Source organism: Gouania willdenowi, chromosome 5, assembly GCF_900634775.1.
Source record: "Gouania willdenowi chromosome 5, fGouWil2.1, whole genome shotgun sequence".
Classification (NCBI taxonomy): Eukaryota; Metazoa; Chordata; class Actinopteri; order Blenniiformes; family Gobiesocidae; genus Gouania; species Gouania willdenowi.
Window position 1 is genome coordinate 13859931 of NC_041048.1, and position 24201 is coordinate 13884131.

At 36.1% G+C, this 24201-nt stretch overlaps 1 protein-coding gene across 3 annotated transcripts in view; it reads right to left on the bottom strand.

Moving 5' to 3' along the window:
• Nucleotides 1–24201, bottom strand: part of vgll4b (vestigial-like family member 4b) — a 37752-nt gene that overhangs the window by 7823 nt on the left and 5728 nt on the right. For 2 of the 3 annotated variants that reach the window (XM_028445883.1, XM_028445881.1), the window contains exon 3: nt 7071–7302. In XM_028445883.1, the coding sequence (XP_028301684.1) occupies nt 7071–7302 (232 nt within the window). Of the gene's footprint in view, nt 1–7070; nt 7303–12986; nt 13179–24201 lie in introns of those variants that run through there. The other variant, XM_028445882.1, reaches the window with a different exon arrangement.

The following is a 24201-nucleotide window of genomic DNA, read 5'->3' on the forward strand; positions in this document are numbered from 1 at the left end:
TCTCTGTAGTTTTTATCTTTGAAAGTCAGCACTGAGCTAAAATAGCATTAGCCGCTAATCACACCGACTTTTTTCACTGGTGGTTTATGTTTATGAGAGAAGAAAAAGGAGCGCAGCTCCACGCTTCAGCAGGCAGTGAAACTCACCGGGTTGGATGTGTCGCTGGTGGGCGGTGCTTCATTTCAAACGCGCATATAAAGCCAACGGGGACATTTTTGATCCTGAAAAACCTGCGGAACGTTTCGTGCGGCAGATGCGTCCGGTGCCGCAGAAGACGCATTCGGTTTGAATGCAGCGTAACTATTTTTCTTTATTTTTTTACATTTAAATGTCATAATTCCAGCATGTTCATTTTGTTTTCTTTTTTTTTAATGATATGTTATGGTTTAATTTATTCAGACAAATTTTTTCAGGAATTTTACGTTAATCTGACATGTTTCGACTGGTCTCTGGTGAAGAGAGTCCCGGGAGTGGGAGACTAAAAATGTTTATCATTTTTACTCACCCAATCAAGCTGAAGGATATGTTTATTTGCGATACCAAAGGCAGTTTCCTATTGTGCCAAGAACTGCAGGTTTTTATCAGTCTTCTCAAAAAAAAGAAGCAATGTGATATTATATTGATTATGAAAAGCATTTTTTAAATAATGGACCAGAGTAGCAAATGTTTAACAAAAGTCAAAGCTCAGGCCATTGTACAGCTTCCAGACTATAGTTATAATTATTCAGACAATGAGGCAATAATCAGTATCTAAGTTGGTCAGTACTTTAACTTTAACTCTGTGCTTTGTTTGTGTGCGGTGCACAGAAGTTCAAACAGCTCCAGACCCCTAACAAACCGCTGAGGCTAAATTGCAGGCTGTGAGATTTACTGTACTAGCTTAAATCTACTCCATAGATTTTCTAACCCCAGTAAATCCATGAATGAGAGTGTATACAACTGACTTAAGGCTTAAAGTTTTGTTTGGATGCAAAACAACACCTTCAGGGAAGTAGTAGCTCCATGTGACCAGGCAACCTGACTGCAGGGTCAACCATGTGCAGGCCGTAGCACCGTCCCGGTCAAATCAACAGAATGCCCAATGAAAGCCGGGGCGGTTGAGGAAGAGGTGGGAGAGGAGGAAGCTGCATGCAAATGAACCAGACCCTGACTTTAAGAATGATGGAGATCAGTGGTTTCCTTCGTCCATGCCTACTTTCACAAAGACTGGCCCTCTTTTTTTGTCCCTTTCTTTTGTCTTTGTGTTTTTCTACTTCGCTCACAATCAGCAGCAAACTTCCTGAGAGCTAAAGACGGAGAGACTTGGCAGCGCTAACATAAACCCAGGCCGACGGCTCACCCACAGCGAATTATTACTCTCCAATTGTGGTGCAATTTTAGTTTAATTTCTAATCATTTAATTATTAAATCAATACTAAATACAGAGTGGGTATTTAGATAGAGTGGGTGAGTCTATCTAAAACAGGAACAAAAGTGCTTCTTGATTGTAAGAAGCAAACAAAGGTTGATCGCTCCCTCCCAGCAGCTGGGTTTTGAGTTTGGGTGTGGACGCTGTTCCAAGCTTTCATTGCCATCACACATCCTCCTAAAACCAGGAGCCACTGAGTTCCACCTAGTGTGTAGTTTAAAGCCTTATTTTAGCCCATACCATTTTAGTCAACAAAATAAACAAAATAATTCACTTAAGTCAACTTAAATGATTATATTTGATAAAGTTAACTGTTATTCCCATAGTGTTCCCACATATAGATCACTTATGTTTAAGTGACAGATTGAATTGAACTGATTTCTGAATCATTTATTCAGATTATTTCTTCATTTAAACAGGTAAAAAAAAAAAAAGAAAATCTATACTCAACAATACTACAACTGAAGCAATTAGTAGAAAAATGTTACTTTGTTGATACCAGGTTGTTCAGTTCATCTAAAAAATTGAAACCCATTTCATTGCCTCATATACCTGATCAAGGTAAGTGGGTAAAAAAAAAAACATGTTGAATGGTGCATAATATCTATTGTCTATTACTTTGATCCAAGTTGATTCAAAACCAAAAATCTTATTTAGTAAAGTGTTTTGGACTGCTTTCATACACAAACCATGAAAGCAGAAACACATTTGTACTTATTTTACTAATGCCTGGCTCACTGCAGTGGGAAGCAACTTTATGGACTCTGCATTTAAAGCCTCGGTCTAACTCTTTATATACTCTGAACTTTATTATTCTCTACACTGCAAACAATGACTTCACGTGAATAGGTAGGGGTATCCGTTCGTTAACAACCAACTGGTTTTAAATAATGTTTGCAAAAAAAGTTAAAACAAATCTATGAATTTCTCATTTGTCTATCCGGTGTAAACAAAAACGCAAATTTAAATATAAAACATCAAATGTCTAAACTTCAAAGATGTGCTTGGGTTTAGCTTCGAAGGCAACCAATTGAAGCTGAACATGTTCTGGGCTTTTTATTCCTGATTGTGTTCAGATCATTGGCTGGGCAGAGGTTCATATTCTACTCCTTTAGGAAATGCATTTGAAAGATGGAAAGGCAGAGAGAAAAAAAAGAGAGATACACAGGAAACATCTGGGAAAAATTAGTGTAGGGAGGGGATGACAAAAAAACAAATAAATGAAGCAGCAGAGGAGGATGAAGGCTCAACCACAGGTTACTACCAGAACCAAGCCTGAGAGAAGACCACAAGATAGATACATACACACTAAAAGAAACCACAGGCCTTTTCCAGGCCGTACACATACATGAAAGTATAAAGCATCTCTACACAGGCCACACTTTGGTACCCAGTCTGAGTGGATGTTGGTCATATTTACAATAAATCACACAAAATTCCAAATCTTACTAATTATTTCACAATATTCACATGTTGTTCACAATGTGACCAACTTTAACACAATTGAGGGCGAGATCTATACTTATTTTGAGATAAATATCTGATGAAAATGAGTAGACAATACATAACAGATGTGGGAATTACAAAATTAAAAAAACAACATTAAAATAAAAGAAAATAGAAAAAAAGCCCCCAAACTCCACACACACTTTTTTTCTATCCAATTGATCCCCAAGATAAACATCCATTTCTGAACTCCACCTTGGGAATTTATGAGGTATAATCATTTTCAATCAATCAATCATGAGAACAACTTAGTGATGTAGTTCCCAGTAGGAAACAGCTACACTTACATGGATCCAACTCTATTACTTTTATGGGCCACGTGTGATGAACACACAAAAAAACACCTGAAAACATCTGCAGTTATCAGGTTTTTAGATTGGGACGTCAATGTTTAGTGAAAGTAAAAAATAAAATACAGTTAACAGTGCCTTTAAATCTATTCTAACAAAATCAAAAAACTCGCCGGAGACAAAATCCAGAAATGTCCTTGGCCTTTTACTTTTAAGGGGTGAAACAGCTGAGCAAGTGGACCTGCGTACTGCCAGATATTCTAATAACAAAGTGAGCAGGCAGGCACCAGCAAGCTTCCAGCCTCCAGGCTCCACGGGACAGGATAAGGCTTCTTTGTTCAAGACTCCTCCTACTCCGCAGAGAAAATGAGAAAGTAGCCCCTGCTGCCTGACCTCACCCAGCACACACACATGCACACAGAAAAAAAGTGTGACAAATGAACACAACTGCACACACAAATGTGTCCAAGGCTGACATACATTTTACCATTCTGATTTTCTATACCTATTAATAACTGATATCTTGGATGTAAGACAAGTTTTAAATGCATAGAAAACAACAACAATAATAATAATCATCTGCAGTGCTCTTCTAAAGCCAACATATTTTATTTTGTTTGAGAATCTTCCTTTCACTCGCACATGCCTTTATTTCTAGCTCCAACGCACTGTAATGAGACAACAAAATGCAAACCTAGTGCCCTTTATCATTGCCCCGCCCAGACTCTGGGTATCAGGTGTCCGTGTGTGTCAAGGCTCAACAAATACAAGACTGAACTTACAAACAAAGGGGCACCATTTACAAGCAGTGTGTGACAAAGACACACACCATTTAACAACCCATACAGACAGCATGCAGCAGAAATGCAGTGGAAGCAAAAAAATGTTTGGAGAACGAATACAAGGGCTCCTACACACACACACACAAACGCACGCACACACAGAGGAACCAGGAACACCGAGTGGAGTGAACAAAGAAAAACTGAGTTCCACACACAGAAGCAGCCAGAAAAGTCTAACGCTGGGAAAAAATTAGATACCATCTGTACTGCGTGTACAGGCAGCTTCTCGCTTCTCTTTTTTGTCCAAACTTACCAAAACAGAAGACAAGAACTCAGTCTATTATTTTCAAATTAGACCTAATCACTGTTCTGGGCCTCGACAAATGAGCTAAGTATAGTAGAAAACTCAAATGGGTTTAAAAAGAGAATAAATCTTCTGTGAGGTGTGCATTTGTGTGAAATCGGTTCCTATTTTAGCGTTCCTTCTCTAAAAACACGCCTTCACACTTTACTAGACTATAATCACTTGTCCTCCAGGCAGACAGGGCACTTCAAACTTAAGAGGACACCTCTAAGAAGCCAACTCTGACAGCAGGACTCAACAGGTTGCAGTACCCTTATCTCTGCCAGGGACAGAATACCCTCAGAGAAAGCAAAAAAATTCAAAGACCAAAGAAGTCACATGTTGGAACACCCGGGGGAATCGAGGCCCTGTTTTCCCCCTCTTTCTGAAGCATCCTTGACTTAGGAGTCAGGTCCCAGCACGTCGGCTTGTAACTGACTTTGGTAGAGTAAAGATTAGCCGACAACACCAAGAGTCAAATGACTTCAAGGTCATAATTACAATGAGTGTTGAATAAAGGGATTACATCTTATGTCTTTGAAATTATCATGGTACAATAAGCAAACTATGAAGCTTTTAACATCACAGACTTTAGAATCCGCTTTTACTAGAACATCATTTCCACTGAATGGTTGCATGTAGGATTAACAACAGTGAAATCTACTATTGTTGTCGCACAAGCTGGAAAAAACAAACAAAATCAAATTATATATACAAAAAATATAACCACAGGGAGCGTATATATTATCTTACAGTGACAAGAGAACAATACATAAACTCAGTCTCACTGGGAAACTGTATTCCTTTCTTGACTAAGGCTTTCATAACAAATTACAAGATGCCTCAACACTAATGTCAAAAATCATTTGTTATTTGAGCCTAGAAGGTCACAGGAGAACAACTCAAAGCACTTCCCACTGAACCATGTGAAATACTTCATTCATAAAACACAAATATTTTTGTTTAACTTTGTCGCACGAACACAACTAGGTCATTCATTTTGGCCTCTACAGTCCTGCACACCAAGTAAAACCAGAAAACGATTTTTCACATATAAACTGTAGTAGAGCTGCACAAATAATCAAAATTTAATCGTGACCACGATTTTGGTTGCCACGATTAAATTAGCCTGATAGATAGCAATATTTACATTTGGGGTTAATTTCTCTTTTTTTGGTATAATTTTTAGTTAAAGCACTGTAGTAGTGCAAAATAAATACAGAGTTTTCCCTAACATGATAATAATCGTGATTATAATTGTGATTGCAACATTGATCAAAATAATGGTGGCCATAATTGTGCAGCCATAAACTGTAAACTGGGATATTTCACTGTATCCCTAATCAATACTGTAATAAAGGTTTTGACATGTTTAAAGTGTGGAATAAAGTAGATTTTATCCTCTTTAACATCTCCAACCACAAACAGCATTTATAATAAAACACCAATGCCAGGGCACAGAAACGATGCTTGAAACAAAATGTGACAGTTTTAGGAAACAAAAACAAATACTTGTGATTACGAAGAGTAATATAAAAAAAAAAAAATCATGCCTCAATACTTCAAGTACACACACACTCATGAATTTAAGCGGTTGAATCAGGGTTGGGTTCAATTACAATTGTAATTGAAAGTGAAAAAAGTTGTTGCTGCTGTAATCGTAATAGAATTGTAATTGAGTTCCAATAATTTACATTGGGATTGGCATAAAAATTCTATAAAGGCTGTCATTACCAATTCAATCGCAAAATACCAATACTTTAACGGATAAGGAAGCGTAACGAGGTAACCAAGAGATGAAAAACAAACGCATGATTAGATGGGGTTTTTTTTTGTGTATTTTACAGCTGATTTCAGCAACCTGTTATCATAAGAGATGCTAACAGAAAGCTAACACAAGAGGAACATTACGTTTTATAGGGTCATTATTAAAGGCTCAGTAATAACATAATTGTAATTTTGACTTTCAGGGGAAAAATAATCATTTTAATTTTAATTGTAATTGGAAAAAAATGCAGGTCACTGCAATCGTAATTGAGTTGGAATTGAACATAGATCATTGAAGACGTAATTGTAATTGGAATATGGAATTGTCCACAACCCAGAGTTGAATACATTCTACATTAAATCAACATTTAATTAATTTTATCCCAGGGTAAATTAAAAAGTAAGGAATCAGCACATTGGATGGTTTTTACATTGATCACATGATGTGTATGTGGACCTGAACTGGAAAGCCACGACAGCATGTAGAACAGCCCAGTTCTTCCTCACACCTCTGAGACTGTCTGCAATAAATAGCCATGGCAGGAGTCCCATGACTGACTCAGTTATGACTCCACTATTAGTCTGCCTCCACTATCCCTCAGCCCTGTCTGTCCTGCTCCTGCTGCCACCAGCCAGCCCCGCCAGAATCTCTGGAATCTTTGGAAGTGGAAATATGGGAAAGTTGGAAATGTGAGTAATCTTTCTAGCTGCGTGGTACTCATTTGAATGCTTCCATAGACGTGCGTCTCTCAGTGGTGAGCAAACCCTGTGAAGCCAGTTAAATCTGGCATGGCACCCAGCAGTCCAAACTGGGAGTTCTCAGAAAGGCTGTTGGTGTACAGTGTCACACGTGGCTAGAAATGCTCAGAAAAAGGCAGCAGAGGTTTTTTTTCTCCCCCAAACATCCAACACATAACTCTGAGCTCTTCTTGTTGCATTTTTGGACTGTGTGCATAACAAACGGGAGCACTCACAATTGTGCGGCGAACATCCGGCTCATCTTGGCCACGTGCTCATTGTCATCCATGTCGCTGTCCCCCTGGTCCCCGCTCAGCTTCCTCTTGGTGGGACTAATAGGAGGAGGACCAGTCCTGTGGCTGGAGATGGACGAAGAAGAGGAGGAGGATGACGAAGAAGAGGATGAGGAGGAGGAAGACGACAGGGACAAGGATTGGAGTCTGGGGTCTCCTCTTAAAGCTGCTTCACCTGACAAAGGAGAAGAAAAAAAAACATGAATTGTGAATATAAAATCAAAATAAATGTGTTAAAAGTTTTTTTTTTTAAAGTTTATAGCCATTTTCTTGCTTTAACACACTAAACATGTGTTGAGTACCTCTTTTAAGGCTATTTGTGTGTGTTTTTACCGCTTTACCACCTTACAGACCCAGTACTACAAACCCCCAGCATGAGCAGAGGAGTCCATGTTTGTTTTTGTTTTTCCTTTTGGAAGGGATAGTTGTGGATAGACTTGTGTGTGCTACTTCTCCCTCTGCAGGTACAGAGAGTCTATACAGATACACGTGTGGAGGCTAGGGGAGAAAAACGGGGGAATCAGGAATACTACTTATGGCTCAGTCTCAGCACAGGGACTTTCCACTGTTTATTCTCAGATGAGTTTTCTTCATCAGAGACATAAATCAGTTCTCCTCAAACAGGCTCCAAACTTTTACATCAACTGTGCTTTCCTGTTCCACTTTCAATTATTCTAATACTCTTAAAATAGTAAGATAAATCACTGCAAATTTAATCATCCAATAATTCTTGCCAAATGTGTTCTGAACTTGCAATAATGTAAAAAAAAAGTTATTGGTTTTGTTTTGTTTTTGGTGAAACTTTTGCTAGCATGTGGTCTGAACGGATCATAAAGAGCTCCAAGTCATTTTTACAACAACCAGCAACAGGACTGAAAGGCCTTTGTAACACAAACAGGCCTTTATCCAGCCTCCATTTCTCTCTATGTATGTCTAGTTTTAGCACGGCCTCTAACCAAACACAGTAGCAGCTTACCCTCTCTCCTTCTGGCATGTTCCTACTCGCCCTGTCACTACCATGGAAACAAGGGTGACATCATTGTTGTTGGCGGGGCCGAGGGATGGCAATAAAGGAAAGATACTGTGATAGCACAAGGGTCTAAATACATACTATCTAATCAGTGAGTGAAATGCCCAATAAAAGAAGAAGAAGAATCTGAGTGGTTTCCTCACAAACAAAGAAGACATTTGTCCAATCACAAACTTTTGGCACGACTCAAACTCCAATTTAATCATTGAGTTCTTATATTTGGCAGCAAGCTCAGAGTCGGTACAATAAAGTACAATTCATTATTTCTAAATAAGGAGAAAGTGGAAAAACAACATTCAACTCAAACTATTTTGTAGTTTTTAATGCAATGTGATGCAAACTGGATGAAAACTCCTCCTACATCTCCAGCCAAAAAAGAATGACCTACACTGTACCCCAATTATTACACTATTACAGTACTCAAACGGCCAACTCTGGAAACAAACCTGTGTTTGCATTGAGGGAAATTAAGTAGAAGGTAACTGTTGTGCACTACATTATGATTAGAGTTTCATACCGGGCTTTAATTTCCTATAATCAACCCTACTTTAACTAAATCAATTCAGCATAATAAGGCCATTCAGTGAATTAATGGGTAGCCTCACACCTTTATAGCCTCCCAAAGGGATTTTTAATTTGGTTTATTTTTTAACCTGTTCTTTCTGTGCAGTTTGGATGTGTTGTTTTTATACAGAAGGGCTCTGGTCCCATTAAACCAATGGGCTCATTCTCATCTTCTGCTCATTGGTATGGTTAGAGACCAATATATGTTCTCACAGAAGTACATTTTGAAACATAATATTACATATTTTTCACCTGTCTTGTTTCCGAGAAGAAAAAAAAATGATAAAGCTAATGTGGAACGAATGACAGAAAAAGGGTTTTAAAAGCATTTGTCTCCAAAAGAGGACAAAAGTATAAAATACTCTAGCACAACGGTGCAAGAAACAGGATATGTTTCATATCAGCAATGTCCGTAATCGTATTTCCTAAAGCAGCAAATGGAAAAAACACAGTAACAAAGACGTAACCCAAACTCTGGCTTTTGATCAAAGCCTGTTTCTCTTGATACAACTTCAAACGACTTTAAAATCAGGCTGAGGTTGGATTATGAACTGAGCTGGAACTCTTTCCCCGTCTTTCTCTCTCGGTCGTTGAGTTATTTTTGGCAAAAACCTCTCTGTGACCTAAACTTGGTTCTCCTGGTTGCCTTTATTATTTAAGTCAAGTTAAATGCCCAAGCCCTGCTAGTTAAAAGGTCTGTTTGAACTGATGACAGGATTACTGCTATCCTCTGTGAACTGTGCCTGCCCTACAATGTGTTCTTCACCCCAAAACACCATAATGTTACTGAGGTTTTATCCTTTGTTTTTCCTTCATCCCCAAAGGCTTTACAATAATCAGGCGTACAATTGATGGCAGCTTCATGGGGACAGTAAAGAAAGACAGGAACTTACAAAGGAAGAGATCATCACTGGTTGTAACAATAGGATGTTGGGTTCTTTATAATTCCCCCATAAAATCAAAAAGAAAAAAAAGAACAACTTAAACGCTAGAATAAAACTCTAATTTATGAAAGGACATAGAACAGACACAGCCGCCCATTATGGTTAAAGAAACACTCGAACGGATATGATAAGCAATCAGTTGGCAGGATATTGTAGGAAATTGAATCAATCGTCAATCTCAAAGTTGTATAAGTAGCACATCTACAAAATGTCTTTCTGGAATCCCCAAAAAAAGAAAGTACATAGGACAACTATGGATTGACAGCTAGTTTGCATTTAAATACAAAATGCATTTGGTAAAGAAATCATACTTTAGATAGTAAAACTGTATTTGTATTTAACACAAACGTTTTACAAGGTAACTAACCTAATAATTAAGCACCAACTCACCTTTTTTTAGTCACAGAATATCCAGCCGCAGAAATAATACCTTACTCAGTTCAATGCAATCTATTTCAATATTTGTTTAAGATGTTTAAAGTTCAGTGTATTGACACATATGCGCGAGATAATCCTGCAGTGAAATGACTTCAGAAAACAAGGAAAAGCTCGAGGACACCGAACTTGTATTGGCATGCATGTGTGTTCATTGGTAAATGTATGAATAAAAGGAATTGAAATAACAAGTCGGAACACACGACAGGTTTTTTTCACAAAGCTCACCAAGCCTTGTTCTGGCTCAACATGTTCCAACATGAGGGGCTTTTTTTTCTGTGGCTCGTTTTTTCACTGCTGCAGGGCTTCTTTTTTACTTTGTACTTTTATCAGGAGGCACATGATGGGAGTCAGATTTTAGCTCTGTCAGCTAAAAACTGCACCCCCCCCCCCCCCCAACATACACACAAGAAGAAAGACAAGTGCAACGATAATATTAGAAAACTACTTCCTCCCATGAAATGTGAGGATGATGAAGCGTGGAGGTGACACACATGACCTGCCATTCCAACCAGACTGAATCCAAGGCCAAGGACCTCTATCGGAGAAAACAGAACACTGTGACTAAAACTCTCACTAAAGTTTCATAACATCAACAACATGAGTGAATGCAAAACATCATTCCCACTGCCAAACAGGTAATAAAAGCTAACCAAGTCAATCAAAGCAAAACTGAAACATAACAAAATACAGCACTTAATATATGAGGCTGTTTTTCCATGCAAATCCTCATATTTAATCAACACAAGGAGAAAAAAACAAACTTGGCCTCATATTAAAGCTGCACGATAATGGCCAAAATTATCATCATGATTATTTTTTTAATCAATATTGTAATCACGATTATATTTACAATTATTTATCATACCAGGGAAAAACATTTATTGCAATACTTTTAAACAAACAATGTGTACAGTTTACAGTGCAAAATTAAGCTTTAAAATAGAATTATAGTTAAAAAACAATTACCCCAAGAACTTTAAATGAACCATAGGCTAACTGACAACACTTTTACAGAGTTGGGGTGAGCATTGGCAAGGATGTTGCAATACGATACGTATTACAATACTTAGGACACGATACGATATTATCACGATATATTGCGATATTCTACCCAGGTAATATCAAAATTAAACGTAGAGATGAAAAATCAAGTTGCTGTATATGTTCATCAGAAGATATTGATCATTGAGTCAAAACTATTTGCTTCAAAACATCCTATTTATTATTTATTATTAGTCGTTTTGCACATTTTCACTGAAAAAAAGAAAATTGATTTTTTAAAATCGATTTAAAATTGGCACCGAATAAATCGCAATATATCGTGAAATCGATTTTTTTTTTTCCACACCCATATTACAAGGTGCAGAGCCTGTATTTTAAATGTGAATATTGCCGACGACCAGGTTAATTTAATCGTAGGAACCAAAATTCTGATCACGATTAAAATGTGATTAATTGTGCAGCCCCACCTTGTATTTTCATTGCTACAGTCATAGACGGCCACACCTTAAACATGATGCTTACAAGAGCTGCTGATTATCTGTTGATGGGTTTAACAAACCAAGGGGAGCTACTACATGGAACAACTGAGCTCACACTTTAATATTTTAATAATTTCACCTAATTTACCAGACATCATAATATTAATGCATTTGTTGGGGGGGGGGGGTACTCTCCCTACCACAGATGCAGCATTAGACCTCAGAGAATGGTAGAGAAGAATCAAGAAAAGCCTTTTTAGAAAGACTGGCTGATGTTACAAACCCTGACATGTGAGCACTCAACAGTCGAGAAGGCGGAGCTACAAAAGACCAAACTCAGCCACTAATGAGAAGAGGCGAGGACTCTTACCCCACGCTCTATGACATAACGTCAAATCTTAAGCTGCTAATGTGAATGAAATAACTTTCCTTCCACCAACGAATGGAAAACAGGGGAAATGGTAAACTTAGCATTCTTAAGAGCTATAGGGAACAAATATAACAAGACAAAATGTAGTCATATACAAGCCAGACAGACATTTAACCATTAAAAAGAACTGTTTTTTGGATGTACCATAGATAGAGAAAGCAATCTGGCTAGAAAATAAAATATTGAGTGAATATTAGAAAGTTTAATAAAGAAACAGGCAAAACACTGTGTGGTTTTGTGTATATTCCACTTAGTTGAAAGTCCTTCCAAAGACTCTAAAATAAGCAGAAATGCATTTGTTTGTGGATGAAAATGCATCCCTATAAATCAACAAATAATGAGTTGACTTAAAGATCAATATCCATCATTTTCATTAACATTTACAGAATGTCCAGTTTTGTTTTGGCACCAAAACAAAGAGGGAAACCTTGTAGTTGCTATTGCTGGAGGAAAAAGTGTCCAAACTAGTTTTAAGAGTTTTAGATGTCTCCATGATACAAAACAAGTCATTCTAAGCCAGGCTGTAACCATCACATACACATGGAGGTGATAGAGCAGCGTGGCATCTACAACCTGCAGGACTGCAGCCCTCCAGGACCCAATATCAACATCCCAGATACGAGACTAGTAGGTTTGTGCGATAATTTCTAAAGTTATACACATCTTAGGAACAAATTAGGCTTAAATTGACATTTAAATCCGAAATTAAATCAATATTTTAGTGTCGTCCACGTACACAGGTCCCACAGAAAAGGCAAACATGCACAAAACCAATTCTAAATAAAATAATAATAATAAATCAAGGTCTGGTTTAAAACAAAGTTTACATCTAAGAACAAGAACGTGATAGAAACTCCACATTTCACATGAGCCATTCTAAAAAAAAAAAAAAAATCAAAAAAAAATAAATAAATAAAAAAAAGTTTTGCTTCTGATATGAAAACTTTTTCGCCCCCTCCCCCACCGCTTTACCTTCGTAGCAGAGGATGCCGATGTTGTTGTTCATTTTGTCCAAGTACTGGTAGTTCAACAGGTCCATCTTCGTGAGTAGCATTTATCGAGCTTTAGTGTTCAAAAAAGAAAAAAAGAAACAAGACCAGCTTTTCTCCTTCTCTCAAGCGACGCTCACAAAGCTAAAGGCCCAGCCTCCAACTTCACCTCAACCGATTCATACAAAATAATCCGCAAAAAAAAAAAAAAAAAAAAAAAAAAAAGAAAGACAGAAAGAAAGAAAAGAAGAAGAAGCAGCAACACTGGCAGTTGTTCAAGCGACAGTATGACGCTTTGTTGTAGTATTGGTGAATGTGAAGCGACGGATAAATGGCAATTAAATAGAAGAGAAAAAGAAAAAACACACACAGGGTAGCGTCAGTTGTCCTCACAGCCAGCTGTAAGTCGACTGCACTGACACGCAGGCTATGCTTGGTATGAGGCTGCACTGCGCCAGAGGTTTGCTCCACTCCACTCTATTCTATTCTATTCTATTCTACTCTACTCTACTCTACTCTACTGCTGCTGCTCCGCACTGGGCATGCTCGTAAATCCCCGGAGCGCCTCAAATATCACGGATGTTTTACGAGCAAGATCAGCCTCTGCAAACGCACCCAGGGAGGCTGAGAGAACACTACTGTATCATTAGAAATAAAATCATTCAAAATCACCCAAAATATTACATATGCCATAGTATGAAAAAACAAAAACAAAAATCACTATGGAAAGTCATAACTATGAGTTGGTAAATTCATTATGATGAGGTAAAAAGTCGTAATTATGAAAAGGAAAGTCATCACTAGGAGATTAAAAGTCATCATTAGAGATACAAAGTCATTATTATGAAATGGAAATGCATAATTATGAGATAGAAAATCATAATTATGAGATAGAAAGTCAAAATTATAAGTAAAAAAAATCATAATTATGACAAAAAAGTCACAATTGTGAAAAATATACAAAAATGTGACAATCATTTTGCAAAAATATGAAAGCCTGTTTACGCCACAAAAAAATCACATAAAGTCATAATTATGAGCCACAAAGCCATAATTATGAGTTAGTAAATTCATAATTATGAGCTAGAAAGCCATAATTATGAGTTAGTAAATTCATAATTATGAGTTAGAAAGTCATAATTGTGAAATAGAAAAGGTCATAATTATGAGTTATTAAATTCTTAAATATGAGCTAGAAAGTCAAAATTGTGAGAGAGAAAGTCATAATTAAAAGATAGAAAGCCACAATTATGAGTTAGTAAATTCATAATTATGAGCTAGAAAGTCATAATCTCATAATTATGAAGAAGAAATCCAGAATCACGAGAAAGACAGTCATAATTATGAGTTAGTGAATTCATAATTATGAGATAGAAAGCATAATTATGAGATAGAAAGTCATAATCATGAGATAGAAAGCCATAATTATGAGTTAGTAAATTAATAATTATGAGATAGAAAGTCATAATTATAAAAAAGTCATAATTATGGGAAGTGTGACAGAATCATTTTTGCCATAAAGAAGTATTTATGTACTTCCGCTATTTTCTACACTATATGAACCATGTGTTGAATTCTAAGAACAGAATAAACAGCAAAAATATGTGTTTTGAATGAATCATTATTCAAAATTGAATAAAGAATTGTAACAGTTAGTGTCGTTAGACTAAAGCAAATGCTCAGTTTGTATCTCATAATTATGACTTTCCATAGTGATTTTTTTTTTTTTGTAGTGGCAGAAACTGGCTTCCATACTGAATACATTGGACCCACATGATGAAATGATGAATATGCCATATATAGTAACTCTGAGTTACTGTAGTAACAACTCATTATTTTATTAGAAATAATATAGTGATAAAAGAAAATAACTGTGCAAAAAATGTCATATTGCTGCATTTCCTGGTAATGCATTTTTTAAGCTAAAAAGGTTTTGTTTTCCAGGTTTTTTGTTGTTGTTTTTACAATCAACTAATCAAATAGTAATGGTTTAAACATAAACCACTGGGCTCCTTCTTCTTCATTTCCTGTCATATATGAAAAAAACCACCTTTTAAAACAAACTACTTATCACTAACAAAACACTATACATGCACCAAAAATTTAAAATAAAAACAAGGTTGAGAAAAGCTCACCAAAATATCAAAGTTGTCTGTAGACTAGTAAAGGCAACTGGAATTGAAGTTGTATATGTTATAAATGAGTTTAAATCACATACTTTCACCCAGCAGCCTCTTGTTTTCAAGCTAAAACTTGAAGTGTAGTCCCTGAACTAAACTACTAGAATCAACATGACCTTGATGAATGGAAACCATCACAGATATGAAAGTTATTCTATTCTGCCCTCTGGTGTCCAATATGAGCTACACTCACAACAAGTACAAGAGCAACTAAATATTAAAATACAACTTTTAGTTTAACGTGGATTCATTGCAGAGATGATGAATCATGTATTGCATTTACCTATAGAGACTGTTAAGATTAATAACAGACAATCAACAAGGTGTGGCTACATAATTTGCGCACAAACATGCAGGTCAAGTGTGTGTTTTTCTGACTTACAAGAAGAAAATAAATCTTCTTTAAAAATAAAATTAGTAGACAGAGATAAATGCAGGTCAAAATTCAATATGCAGCATTCTCTTCCATGCATTTATCTTTTGTGTCTGCCTAAAATAATCTAAAGCAATCTTTCTCATAGACAAGCCCAATTCATTAGGGTAAAAAGTAAAAGTCTAATCACAGGTCTGTCACAAGTCTATGAAATGAACAACTATTAAGAAAATTAGGATTGCAAAGTGATACCTTAGTTAGATTAAAAAAAAATAAATAAAAATAAGCCTGTAAAATTTCAAGCAGCAAACAAGCAGAAGAAAGTCAAGGAAAAACAAACACAATGGCTTTTCCAAAAGAAAAAACAGGAAAAGAACTGGGAGATTTATCTCAACATTGTGGGCACAGTGAGTACTCGGGAAAAGGAAACTAATTTATTGAGCAATGTAGCCTTAATGATGCTGTTGTTTCTGTATCAAATCTGTGATGATAGCCCATAATTATCAATAGAATCTAATGATTACAGAAAATGTAACGTGACAATCACATAATAAATATGTCATGTTAACTTCAAATTTGGCTAAAGTAACTGTTTGTCAAAGGGCTTTTAGACAAATGGAAAAAAAAAGGTTAATAAATGGTTTAAACATGAAAAAGGTGATGCTGTTGGAGCAGATTTTGCTTAAGTTTTACAACCTTCTTTATAATAATAATAATAATAATAACAGCTTGAATTTATATAGCGCTTTTTTTTTTTTATGCGATTGAAAGTGTGTTACAGAAACCATTATTCATTCACATTAGGGCTGGGCGATATGGACCAAAACTCATATCACAATATTTGTTCTCAAAATGCCGATATAAAATATAAATCTCAACATATTTAATTTAAATAAACTCAGACCAGTAAAACAATTCTGAGTTAAATTTGTTGACGCAAATTGCCTCACAGACACATTTATTATAAACAGCTGCACAATATGTGTCACTTTGGCATTTTCTACTTTAAGGGACAGCACGTGTGAGTGAGTTCCGTGGTGTGGCTTGTTTAGGTGAAGGTCTGGGTTATGATGACCCACTCAGAAATCATTCAGCTGTGTTTTTCTTTTTCATGCTGTTCTGAGAAGTAGCAAAAGCAGCCACTCCAAAAACAATTATTTTAATACAAAATAAGCAAAAATAGAAAGCCTGATGTATCTTGAATCTCAATACATTGCCCAGCCATAATTCACATCAGTAATACAGGTGTTGGTAATCTACATTGTAGCCACAGCTACAAATACTATCTGGCTAACTGTTGTAGACTGTCCTGTTGCTGTAGGAGGAGAAAGTGTGTTTTGCCTGATTCTTTTATTTAGGGAATGATCAATAGGGGACATACTATTTAATTTAAATATTCACCTGCACTACTCATCAATGCACTACTGCACTATTGTGTTATTATTATTATTATTATATTTTATTTTTTTATTATTATTATTTTATCTTGTTATTGTTATCTTGTTATTTAATTTAGTTTTGCACATATTAGTATAACTACTGTTTATATTTATGTTTATATATATATTTTTTTTTCCTAGTTGATTGTTATTATTAAATGTTTACACTATTAGAGAGAGCACAGTTCACCAAGTCAAATTCCTCGTGTGCAAAACATACATTACTTGGTCAACAAAGTTGATTCTGATTCTGATTCTGATCAATGCATTAATATTAGGGATGTCCCGATACAACTTTTTCACTTTCGATACAATACCGATATTGCAGCCGATATCGGAGATTTTAGATGCTGGCCGACAAAATCCAATATTCTTTTTCCTGGCTGATATCAGACCGATATCCGATATCAATATCGGATTGGGACACCCCTAATTAATATTGTGGACAGGATTTTCATTCATCATAGCAGTGATGCAGATAGCTGAGGGCTTCACACACTTTTCTCTTGCAAGAGCCACTTTTAACTGCTTAGACCCAATTGGAAATATTTTCTAGACACAAAACTTTCATGGTAATTTATTCACCTTGTGCACAACACTCACCACAAGATGTTAAACATAATGTGTTTTCTAAATATATCCACTTAAGTGTTGCTGCAAACAGACAGTTCAGTCCAAACACCTCCCCCATTGCTTTCCTAAACAAACACATAAACACAAAGGCCTCTGCCCTCTTTTCCTCTCCCCTCCTCCCTCTGAGCCTTCCCCAGTGGCTCAGACCTTTGAGCTTGGCCCTCATCTCACTGGCTGGCTATTGTTTTCAGCTTCACGCGCAAAATGCTCACTTCAGACAGAGACTCCATTCAGCACTTGTGCTGCCACTACAGCTGCTGCAGCAGGTTACATCTCACTCAGAGGCTTGAATTGCAAGCCGAGAGCCAAGTGAAAGTTTAATTAAAATACAACTGCACTAAGACACACTGACAGACACAAGAAATGCTTGAAAAACCTCACCATGCAGTGGATACACACAAACTACTGATAGCTATTATGCAATCAGGGCATATATGAGTGAACACATGCCCTGATTGTAGGTTTATGTGTAGAAAAAGAGGCAAATATAAGGATCCGAAAATCCTCAAATGATCTAATCGCAGGGGTGGACTGGCCACCTGGCATACCGGGCATCGTCCCGGTGGTCGACGACCCAAAGTGAGGCACTCCACTAAGTTTTTGGGGTTTTTTTGTCAAGCGAGCGGTGGCAGACATGGTAACAGGTGGCCAAAAATGGTCTAAAAGTGGCATAAAGGTGGCAAAAAAAAAGTAAAAAGTGACAAAAAATGGCCCAACAGCAGTCAAAAAATAGGCAAATAAAAAGGAACCAGGTGATATTTAATGGCAAAGGGTAGCAATAATGGGCAAAATGTGGAAAACAATAATGAAAAAGGGCAAAATGTGCCAAACAAAAGTAAAAAAGGCAAAATATAGGGGGAAAAAGGAATTAAGTGGTATTTATTGTGCAAAAGATAGCTTATTTGGAAGAAAAGTGGCAAAAAAAACTTAAAAAAGAAAGGACCAAAATTCAATAAGTGTCAAAATAAACTTGCAAAAAGGGACAAAAATAGGGAAAAGGGATATTTATTGGCAAAAGGTAGACAAAATCTGAAAAAAGGGTCAGAACTTTTTGTAAAGGTGCAAAAAATGGCCGAGGGAAATAGGTAAAAAGGGGTTAAAAGGTTTCCTTTAAAAATTAAGACATAAAAAGCCACATGTTGAGCATCACGTGGTGTCCCTGATAACGTAGTGGGCTTGTCAGGACAGAAAATACCAGAGCTGAATTTTGGTCCCAGTCCACCCGTCTAACTGTGATGGTGTTTCGAGCTCCTGTGGTTGTTCTCTGTCTGCAGTGGTGCCAAGTGGTCAAAAACAAGCAGTGAACTGGTGACAGGGCCAAAACCAGCCCAGGCCCCAACAAATGGACTATAAATAGGGTTTTGCTTCCCAGCATCACTATTTACTGTACTATAAAACACACGTTAACACAAAAGACACATCATTTAACCAATAACATACTCAAACACAGAATCTTTGTTCTCCATAAGTATAGGCTGGCTACTACAGACTGATGATTATGAAACATTTTCCAGCACTTTTTCATAAGACAAGCTGTTACACACACGGCTTAGCGTTATGTGGCAATAATTGTTTTCATCTCACTCTTTCCTCAGCCTTTTCTCTATAACTTGAGTCAGAAGTGCTACACGCACTGTGGGCTCAATGAGTGACTATGAAGTCAGATACAGTATAGGAAACAAGAAACAAATGTTGACTGATGAATCATTTACTCTTCACACATTAAACACAAATAAGTTACCAGAACTAAAAAAAATGATTGAGGCAATTGATTGCCTACATTTTGTTGTCAAAATGTTCCAGAACTTAAAAGGTTAGAAGACTGCTGCTTGTACTTTTTCATAACAGTTACATAAAGTGCTATATGAATTAAGTTTATTTTTAAATAATCCCTATTTCAAACAACAGAAATAACAGGACTTTATCATTCTTAGCATGTAATTATACACTAATTCAGTTAAGTTGTAATTAAGTTGTGTTTTGATTTTAGTTATGTTAACTTATAAACAAATATAGTTCCATTTACTCAAAAACTATTACGGTAGTTAAAGTAACTCAAAAATGAAGAACAGGTTACACCAACTTGACATAATTACTAGTAAGTTAGTCTCTAACATTGAATATAAACTACTTCATCTTATTAATTACTTTGAACATTCGGGTTTATAGTGTAGCTGACGTTTTCCAGTTAGAATACTCTAATTAGGTTTGGATACAGTGTATTGTAATCTAAATGAGTAGTTAATTCATTAACATACCCCCACAATTAAGTATTTATCATTTAGCCATTCTCATATATACAGTAAACCTTTTTACAGGCCAATGTGTTCAGCTTTTGTTTTTTAAATTCTTAAACTCTCTATCCATACACAATATTTATGTGATCGTATCAGCCCTGTTTGCTCTCCTGTGGTGTTGTTTGCCTCTGAACAGGTCTGGGCTTCTCTGGGAGAGGGTGTGCCACTATAACGACACCGTACACAAAGAGTGATGATTCATTCACTGCTTTATTAGCACACTACACTGCGTTGGAGGGACACACTGCCAAAATGCGTTCCATAACCTCTATTATACTTTGGTTTTTATTAATGATTATTGATCTTTACAGGATTCCTACAGCTTCAGTCAAATGAAATTCAAGACTTTTTATTGTCATTTGAAAGTAAATTTAAAATCGACTTCACAGTACACACAATTGATGAAATGAATGCCACATCAATTACATAGGGTTAGGGTAAATTTTTTCCAAAGTAAACACACAAAAATACACAAAATGACAGTAAAATACACACAAAAAGATGGACTAAAAAAATAAAGATCCCTCAAAACACAAGATGACAAAGATACAAAATTAGCCAGAAATCTATCAAACACAAAATAAAATAAAAAACTTCAGGAAAGCCATTAAGAAACATCTTCGTTGGTCAGGTAATTTTCGTTAAATTCCCCCGTGTTGTTAAAATTTGCTGCAAGCATGACGCGCAACTGTTCTGTAGTCGTTCCGCTGTTGTGATAAATTATATATTTTTTTTTAAAAAAACAAATGTTACAATTTAATTTGAAACGTGAGACTAATTCCAATCATAAAATCATATGTATTATGTGTTAAAATTTAAGACTTTTGAAACATTGATTTAAGACATTTTAAAGACAATTAAGGCCTTATTTTTTTAGAGTCATTAATTTAATGCCTTTTAAGACTTTTTAAAGATCCACAGGAACCCTGCTTCAGATGTTGTGTTTACATTTTGCTATAATATTTTAGGAGCTTTTTTGTGGCAGTGGTCACAAGACTGGATTGACTAAGGCAGGTTTAGAGTGTTATGTTATTTATAACACTCTATGTTATGAATAACAAAACAATGTTATTATTCACTATAAATGTCTCAATACCAAAGTTTATATTAAATACTAAAGCAAGATTTAAAATTTGGAAACTTTTGTAAAGTATCAAAATACATGAAACAAATGATCTTATTCTAGTAGAGACAAATCAATAATACTCTCACTGGTGAAGATCAAAGGTCAGATTTAATGTTACTTTAAAAGCCTCTGTTAAAATACCAGCAACACTATTACAGGCCTTGTTTAAACCCTTGTTTACACACTGTCATGATAAAGAAAACATTCCTATCACCTCATGTTTTGGTGTCACAGTGGTTACGTAATGTTCTCTCACAGACTGTAACCATCACTATCAGTGGTCAGTAACCTTCAACATCAGAAGAAATTATTTTAGTCACTCAAATAAACAAAAGACTGAGAGCCACAAAACAATCCCTATTGATAAATTAATGATATGATTAAAACATATAAGGAATTGAGAATGATAGACCTCATATCAAATGATTCAAATAATAAAGCTGCTACCCCCGATAACCTTTTATTAGATAAATCCATAGTGTAGGCCTAGAGCGGAGCAATATATCGAGTATTCTATTTTGGCAATGCAGAAAATTACAATATCCCCTATATCGATATACATGCTTTTTATAGCTTATTTTGTATTAAAATACTTGTTTGCTGCTTTCGCTACCTCTCAGAACAGCATGAAAAGCACAGTTAGATGGATTTCTGAGTACATTCTAACCCAGACCTTCCACTAAACATTAGCCACACTACAGAACTCACTCACACTTGCTGTCCCTTAAAGGTGAAAAATCCAAAAGTGGACCATATTGTGCAATTGTTTGTTAACATATGTGCCTGTGTGGCATTTTGCATCAGCAAATTTAACCTAGAATTGTCTTTCTGGTAAAACATAATTTGAATTAAAATTATCAAGATATATATGTTGTCGTTTTAAGAAAAAATATTGAGATACGGCCCTGTGATGGACTGGCGCCCTTTCCAGGGTGTACCCCCGCCCAGCGCCCAATAAGAGCCGAAGATTGGCACCGGCAGACCCCCGCGACCCTGACAAACAGGAATAAGTGGGTCTGAAAATGGATGGATGGATAAATATTGAGATATGAGTTTTGGTCGATATTGCCCAGCCCTATGTAGGTCTCACTTATCAATAAATAAAGATCTTTTGCTCAAAATAAAATGTAAAAGGTTCAAATAGCCACTTTTGTTTTCATCTCCATCATAAAAAACACTCCGTTTGTTGACATTTTCGTGCATTGCATTGTGGGATGTGGAGTCAGGGAGACACATGCATAGGAGAGTGTTTACAGCAGAGATGAAAACAAACTTCCGAGTAACAATTTCAACCTTTTTGTTTTCTTTTTGGAGTAAATGATGTTCAACTGATTGATCACTATGATTATATCTAATTAAAAAAGTATGTGTGTAGCAGCTTTAATATTTATAATAATAATAGTATTATGAACATAGCTATGGCGAGATCTCTGACTTTGTATCATCTTTTATATCCAATAGTTGGTAGGACGATTTGAAGATAGGGCAAATAAATATTCTTTACTATAAGCCCAAGTTCTTTGTGTTGAGGAGCACTGTGTTAAAAACCCATTGAGCTTCATTAACACTAAAGACGCCTCACAATAGAGATGGTTTAGTGCTGTTTATTATTTCCATTATGTGCCTTCCTATTGCTCCTGTGTTCTGTTACAGAAACCTGAACAGGCCGAAGGGCTAAACCCACTCCTTGGTGAAGAAGCGCTAGTCTGCACAGTACACACCGCAAAACCAAACCCATCCCACCCCAAGGGCACAGATCTTTGTTCAAGTTACCTGCTTACTGGAAAAGTGTACACAAGTAGAGAAAAAGCTGCATGAAAGGCGTCTGAACTCCCTTTGAGTGTTAACCAGCGGAAGCACGAGTGAATAAAAGACGTGCGCTGACTCGTTTAACTTTCACCTAATAAGAGGATCCAAACACAAGGTAAAAAAAAATTCAATAATTAGTATAATTAATGAAAAACAAAGACAACAAAGATGCACCAAATAGTACCATCATTTGATGCCTACAATTACTACAGTTAGTACAGCAAATTATCCTGCGCATTCATTTAAATCTTATTGTTTTCAGATAAAACAGTTGAAAGGATCCACAAAGTGATGACATCAGCTAGAGGTAGAGTATGGTAGTGTTAACAACAGCAAAGACTGCAGCAGAATATCAGGAAGAGCTGAATGGCTTTAGCAGAACAAGTGTTCCTCAATCTGCAGTAGTATATTTAGAAGGTTTGGAAACTAAATATCTTGACAATGATGCTTAAAATTCACTGTTAACTAAAATTATCTGTTCATATTTACTGTTATTTAATGATAAATAACGCTTTTTATAACACAGAAAAACACAGATAGCGCAGATAATATAGTGTAGGTCTCACAGATCAATAAATCTAAGGCATTTCTTCCTAAAAGCGGGGGATTTTACTCACAAATGAAAGTCAAAGGTTGAAATTAACTGCTTAACAAACATTGGGTTTGTTAAAAATGATCATGTAACTTTAACTTTGGAAGTTTTGTGCAATGTATTATTGTGGTAATGGGAATCCCGTAGAAGAAGGAAATAACGGCGATAAAGCAGAAAAGGTTCTTTAAAAATGTTTCTACTTAATTTGTGATTTTGTGTTTCTTTGGCAAACAAGGTGGACAATGATTCTCTTGATGCCATTTTTATTCTGGTTTGTTTATAGTTTTTCCCTGTGAAATCACGTCACTCCACGAGACATTATATTTTGGTCGTATTCGGGTGTTCCTGTTGTAGTCCGCAATATCAACATCGCCATTGTTTTGGAACAACTATTAATCTACAAAAACACCAAAACTATCCCTTTGGAAGTGTTTTTGGATGAAATAAAGGTACAGTTTCAAAATGTTAGTAGTAGCTTTAAGACCCATACAACACAGTGGACATGATTTTAATCAATAAAAAACACACTGTTAGTATGATTTTAAATGATCCTTTAAAGGAAAAACACTAACACAAGGAAACAGATCAATCCTGTACAAACAGACCACGTGTGACTAACAACAAAGGTACGTAAACTGTCACTGCATGGTTCGAGATGACGTTGCTATGAGTCATTTTACTCATGTAACATCATGCAATAGGAAAATGCTGTTGTTGCCCACACACTAAATAGACAAACCTAACAAATG